Raw genomic sequence first — 6,974 nt, 5'->3', positions numbered from 1 at the left:
GCCTGCCAGGGACAGAGAACTCCAGAGCTGCAGGCGCTGGTGTTTTCTCTCCCTGGCGGATGCAGGGCTGTGGCTTCTCTCCGGCTTCTCTGGAGCTGCAGGTTGCGGGCACCAGTGTTGTCTGTCCCCAGCAGACACTGGGCCACGGCTTCTCTCCGGCTTCGAAGCTGTGGCCCGGCCTCTGCTGAGGACAGAGAACTCTGGGGCTGCGGGCACCAGTGTCCTTGGTCCCTGGCAGGCATGGGGCCGCAGCTTAAGCTGGAGAGAAACCGCGGCCCCCATGCCTGCCAGGGACAGAACTCCGGGGCTGCAGACTGCGGGTGCCAGCGTTCTCTGTCCCTGGCAGGCACGGGGCTGTGGCTTCTCTCTGGCTTTGAAGCTGGAGAGAAGCCACGGCCCTGCCCTTGCCAGGGACAGAGAACTCTGGGGCTGCAGGCTGCGGGTGCCAGTGTTCTCGGTCCCTGGCAGGCACGGGGCCCCAGCTTAAGCTGGAGAGAAACCATGGCCCTGCACCTGCCGGGGACAGAGAACTCTGGGGCTGCAGGCTTCATTCTATGTTAAAGGAAGAATAATAAATATATTTGGACCAGCAGTTCAACAGTGTTTAACTTTTTAAAAATAAATAAGATGAAAACTACTGGTCCAAATATATTTATTATTCTTACTTTAACTCCTTAATTTTTCTTACAGGTAGATAAATGAGCAGCAAATTCACATGGGAAGGTGAAAGAGTAATTGCCGAATAATTTAATACCTTTTACACGTAAAGTTACCCTTTTTATACATAATATATGAATCCATAAGATATTAAATATGATGTTTTTCATATTATTTAATGTACAAATACAAAATAAGCCTTGAAAAATTGTTGGCGCTCGCCACACACTTCTGAAAATATGAATGTGCTATTGGCCACAAGAAGGTTGGGGACCACTGCTCTAGAAGAGAAGACCCCTGGCTCTGACTCAGAGGCCCAGTAGCAAACAGGTCAGAGATGGGGCGAGAGTAGTGCCAACCACTTCATGCTGTGTCCCTGGCCTGGAACCCCAAGGACTGTGCAGGCCTCACTTCCCCTGCCAAACCCAGCGAGATGACTTCGTCAGGCCTTCAATACGTGGGCCATGCTCAGAGAGGCCAGGGACTGTGCTCCCCTCACCTAGGGCAAAGGGCCACCTGAGGTATAGGACTAACACTCAGAGGGGAAAGGACTACTACTAACCTGGCCAGAGCACTGAGGTCATAAAAAAGAATCAGCAAGTGGCTAGATGGTGATTGGTCTAGCAGACGAGGGAAAGTGAGGCATAATTATAGACTTTAAGGCCAGAAGGAATCACCAGCTCATCTAGTCTGATCTCTGTACCAGCACCTGTACACTAAACCTAACAACTGAAATTAGACTCAAGTCTTACAGGCCACAGAACACTAGCCTACTACATGCTGCAGGCAGAAAACAGGAGGAACCAAGGGACACCAGTGCTTGGGGCCTCCCCGCTGACAGGGAAATGATTGGGATATAATGATTGAGTACCTGGCCTGCGATGTCTGGTTCTGCCACAAGGAGGTGCTCTGGTGCAGAGTACACACTATAACACCAACTCCGAGAATGCCGTTCTGAAGCTGGTTTGGCACATGTCCTCCTAGCCCACATCGCACCTCATCCTGGGCTCTTGGATCCACTTAGTTGAACCCAGTTGTAAGGATATGACAATGCCTCTAGCATTCTGCTGACTCAATCCCCCACTGTCCGTTTTGCTTTTCCCATTCTGCAATCTCATCCCTCTTACTGGCCTCTTCCCTCCCCCCACTTAGTCCAAAAATTTCCCCCGGATTTTCCCCTCCCACACAAGCCTCTTGGATCCAGAACCTCAGATTCTCCTTGGCCAACTAATCCTTACAGCACCCTTGTTTCTCCTCACCCCCTCTCCAGACTGTTCTGCCCACAATGTTGTGCAGGGAGATATGGAGGGGAAGCCACACAGGTCAGCATGTTGACAGGCAGGCAGGAGCAGCAAGTGTGAATATAGCTGCTGGTTTTGAGTGTATGAAAGGCAGCTCCCCTGCAGGAAAACATGGAAAAAGTGTGTGCAGTTTGAGGCGTCCAATGTCATCTTTGGGCTGAGACCAAGCACAGAACATTTCAATCCTAGGAGAAAGTTTTGTTTGGCAGTGAGCAAGTGCAAACAGGCTAACAGACCATGTACCCTCTGTGACAGCAAACACACACTTTCAGATCTATTATGCACTTACCCATACTGTTCACACAGCTCTATCTTGGAACAGAATAATTCATCTACTGCCCGCTGAATCAAGTCTCCATGAGGAATTTCTTGGGGAGGACTGAAATAGTTAGGGACATTTGATCAGATTTATTCTGTACTTGCACAGTATAAAATCATTTAACCACAACAATATATAAAAAGAGTAATCCCTAAACTCAATGCAAACAAAAATCGATCAGCCCATGAAAAAAAAAGTCTCTACAATGCTGTTTTTGTCCAAGAACCTAGCTACTTCAGAGGAAATAAATTTTTTCAATGTTTAACTTAAATGCCAAACCAACTTCTCTTGAACAGGACTGCCACATTGAGAACTCTGCTGTTGAGATTCAAGTCTTTCAGCTATGCAGTCAGCTAAACCAGATCTCATCTTGCCATGAACGAACGTATCACAACAGTGACAGGTACTGCACAATGAAGCCAAAAGGCTCTGTTCTATTCTGTACTCTAGGATCACCCACGAGTGTCCATCAGACCTTCCTTTCCCTTCCTTCCTGGTGTTTGTGTAGAGTCAGGTAGTCCAAATATCTTACTCAGACAAAACGTATGAAATATAGAACAGAGTATAGACAGGAGGGCTGATGCTTGGTTGACGTATCACATATTTCCAATATAGACCTAAAAGGTATCTTTACGCACTATTCACCACCATGTTCATTTTCACAGTACAATAATTGGGCACAGGATTTTTTTGTTTTAAAAACAGCATGAGAGAACTACCTTAAACCCAGCCAAAAAGGCTTCATTGATTAGCTGGCATGCCTCACTGCAGAAGCAGTGTATATTTAGAAGGTAGTGGTCTCCTAGGTTGCAGCACTGATGTTGTAAGAGTCCACTGTTAAAGAGTCAACTTTAAAACAGCAAGCAGCTGAGTCTCTTGTATGGAAGGTATTAAACCTAAACTACTGTTGCCTCAGAGCATAGACCCAGTCTTTGAAAGCTCATCCTTGGCATGAGGGGATTAGACAAATTTGTCTTCTACCTCTCAAAAAAAGTTTACAGCACCTGTTATTTGCATGTGATTTTTCACCCAACTATTAAGTCAAAAAATGATGGAAACAAAGCCTTAATTGCTACACTTATTGCTGTATGAAATTAACATCTTGCGGGTACAGTGCTGCAATTCAAGGACAGGACAGTTACAAAGCAGTTGGGTCACCATTAAGCAGAGTAAGGGGGTGCAACATGACCTGACCAGCTAAGAAATCAAACACTACAAGTTGGAAAAATGCTTTCATTGATGCACAATGCCTGCAGTGAAAGGGTAAAAATTCAAAACCAGAAGTATCCAAGTCCCACAGACTTTCAAGCCCATGAAAGCAAACACCACAATCTGCAAGAGAGAGGTTATGAAGTTGTAGCAGAGAGCCCTGTGCCTTACCATGTGGTCAATATGCTGCAGTTGTAGCTTTAACTCATCTGCATCAGCTGCTAGTATAAAAACCTCATGGCAGAAGTAGACAGGATTCCAGTAGAGGAGGGTGAAGAATCACTGATCATGATTCATACTGGTACCACTGATGCAGCAAGAGCTCTCAAAGTTTCTGCTAGACAGATTTGAGAGTCAGGTAGTAAAACTACATTTCTAGCTCTTTCAGTGATCATTCTGAGCAGGTCAACAGAATTCATAACCCCCGAGATGTGTTTTGGCCTGATGTACTTCATTAAGAAATGAAGGCCTTCCTGCATCTTCTCCAAGACTCAATTCTTAGCCCCCCTCCTCAGACTTGGTATGTTTTAGTGTAATATATTCTGGACTTGGGTGCAAGTTGAGACTACTAAAACTGGAATAGAGAATGCAACAACTTGCTTAATAATGTAAATTAGAGTTTCAAGATAGAAGCACATTACTCCAGCATCTGAGGGTATCCTCAGTGGTGTAGGAACTTATTGCCTGAAAAAGTACCTCTCTCCCAGCAACCTACTGCCCCAGTTCCAATCAGAGGTGCTAGAGTCCCTCCATTTGAGGCATGGAGCTGCCAATAGCAATTTTTCTGTGAAGGATGCTCAACTTTGAGACTCACTCTCCCTGCTGCTTTTGTCCATTTGAACCTCCTTCTGTTAATTTCTAGGTATAACTGCAAAGGTCAACTCCATCTAGCTACTGGGGACACATTTACTAGTTTTAGTATTGGGACAGGACAAACCAACAGTACTGATGCTGTTCTACATTTATTCTTTACTGTGAAAATCCATTTTAGGCAGGTAATTTACTTTGCAAGTGTTAATCTGTAGTATGAGGACCAGCATGAATGACAGGCACCTCTGGAGAGTTCTTAGTCACAATAAGTCAACAGCTACAAATGCAAGAGAGCAATTTTCGTTATCACATGCTCCAAGCAGAGAGGGAAGAAAGCCCAACCCAGAAGTATTTGTTAAACAGCTCTCCAAGCCAACACTCCCACTGAATCAGTGAGCATCAAAAGCAATTACACTTTAGCACCGCAGCATAGAATATCAGAGACATGCTCTGCTGCAATTAATGCAATATTCTTTTTAATCACTGTCAGCCAACCCTAGGCCAGAAGGGCTCGTTTCTAAGTCTTCTACAGCAAGATCTTAAGAGGAATGATTTGAGAACACAGGGTGTATATATTTGCTACAGATACATACACCCATAGATGTATTCCAGCAGATAAAGGCACTTGGACAGGTAATACTGATCTCTTAAAAACCAGAGTTGCAGCCCCCTTTGAAGAAGTTTGTTTTATCACAGTTGCATGCCAGCATGTGCAGCAACTTACTTTATGATAACTGTTCTCTGCAGATCTTCCTGCATACGAGTTGGACAACTTGAATTTGAACAGTAGCTCTCTTGAATGGTAGACATGAGACTTTCTAGATTCTTTGTAAAGTTATCATGCTCATTTCCAAATAAATCTATTTCCAGTGAAGCTTTGTGAACTTCAGATTTATACTGTCGCTTCTCCATCTTGTCCCAAATCCAAAGCAGCTTCACTGTTGTAAAATTATAGGAGTCCATTAAGTAAAGAAAGTAGTTGACAAACTCTCTACCTAAATGAAGGGAGAGCTCCTTGGGGAAGTGTTCATTTTCATGCAGAATGACATACAACAACATCAAGAATCCATCTATAGTGCAAGTATTTTTCAGATTTATTTCAACATAAAGTGGTGTGCAAGATACAGCTTTCCGGCCAGCTTTGATAGTAAAAACCCCTCCCCAAGGGAGCACAGGCCTCCAAAATGAGCGATCTGGATCATAATTATTTTTAATTGATGCTTTGATCTCCTCAAACAGTGTCTTCATCCTGCAATTAAGAGAAAAAGTATTAATATATTGTACCAAGAGCATTCCATTTTTGAACAGGCACACACTTAGAATACACAGTGAGTGGACCAGAACTTAATATCAACAATTTAAGTGCTAACAGTCAGGAGCAGCCCCTGCTAAGAATCAAACGGCTTTGAGATTTCCCTAGTTTAGACATAGGTTTCTTTCCATCTGACCCAGCCAATTACGGGTCTTTACTAAAAAAAAGTCTTGGTGATTAATTTTAAAACATGAGTGGGCACTGGAGGCATTAAGCTGTACCTTAAGAGAGTCAGTCTGCAAGAAGGGATGAGTCACTCACATATAAAGGGATGCTGTTATCTCCCCTAGAGTCCTGGCAGGCTGACTGGCTGGCACAAGAAGTGTTTTCTTGCTGAATACAATCTGTGGTTAGTTGCTGCCCACTGTGTCACCAAACTATATAGGTTACTTTAGAGGACAGTTACCTCAGAGAAATGTGAGGCAGTTACACTCAGTTTAGCTTAGTTAAGCTGAAAATAACTTGAAATCAATTTACAAGGAATCTCTGAATACGTGACTAGGGCATATCCGTCTTAAACACTACATAAAGGAATCAGAGGGGTAGCCGTGTTAGTCTGAATCTGTAAAAGCAGCAGAGAGTCCTGTGGCACCTTATAGACTAACAGATGTTTTGGATCATGAGCTTTCGTGGGTGAATATGACATTCATCTGACGAAGTGGGTATTCACCCACGAAAGCTCATGCAGGGTTTTTTGGGCCCAACGATCTGATTCTTCACCACATGCTAGGCGTAGTGGTTCTCAAACTTTTGTATGGTGAAGCCCTTTCACAACGCAAGCCTCTGAGTGCCAGCCCCCCTCAAATTAAACAATACTTTTTAAACATCATTTTAACCACCATTATAGAATGCGGCGACAAAGCAGGGTTTGGGGTGGAGGCTGACAGGCTCGCACCTCCCCCCCCCCCGGTAATAACCTCACAACCCCCTGAGGGGTCCTGACCCCCCAGTTTGAGAACCCCTGTGCTAGGTAATGCTGCATTTGAATTCTGAACCATTCAGTGTTTTAGACAGTGAAATGATAATACATTATTGATAAAGTATTAGTCCAGTGTTTAGAGTTTTGTAACCCTTTAGGAATCACTAGCATTTGCAGTAGAACCTGTGTAATAAACACTTTGGGAACGGAGGTTGTTCATAACTCTGAACAAAACGTTGTTGTTTCCTCAAAAGTTTACAATTGAACATTGACTTAGTGCAGCTTTGAAACTTTACTATGCAGAAGAAAAAAGCTGATTTCCCTTAATTTTTTTAGTTTATGTTTAACACAGTACTGTACTGTACTTGCTTTTTTGGTCTCGGAAGTGCACAACCTGACAGCAGCAATTTCCAAATGAGGTGTGCGGTTGACTGGTCAGTTCGTAAC

General features: G+C 44.0%; 1 protein-coding gene across 1 annotated transcript in view; it reads right to left on the bottom strand.

Annotated features, from left to right (window-relative positions):
- The window catches only part of DORIP1 (dopamine receptor interacting protein 1), a 14,002-nt gene extending 7,883 nt beyond the window's left edge, over positions 1 to 6,119 (bottom strand). Inside the window, exons 1-2 of the mRNA XM_032796598.2 lie at positions 5,021 to 6,119; positions 2,248 to 2,337 (exon numbers count right to left, since the gene is read on the bottom strand). Coding sequence (XP_032652489.2) covers positions 2,248 to 2,337; positions 5,021 to 5,589 — 659 coding nt within the window. The 5' untranslated portion in view covers positions 5,590 to 6,119. The remainder of the gene's footprint in view (positions 1 to 2,247; positions 2,338 to 5,020) is intronic.
- Positions 6,120 to 6,974: the final 855 nt, after the last annotated feature.

This window comes from Chelonoidis abingdonii, chromosome 4 (assembly GCF_003597395.2).
Source record: "Chelonoidis abingdonii isolate Lonesome George chromosome 4, CheloAbing_2.0, whole genome shotgun sequence".
Taxonomy (NCBI): domain Eukaryota; kingdom Metazoa; phylum Chordata; order Testudines; family Testudinidae; genus Chelonoidis; species Chelonoidis abingdonii.
The sequence above is the reverse complement of the archived record's forward strand: the minus strand, read 5'-3'. Positions and strand labels throughout refer to the sequence as shown.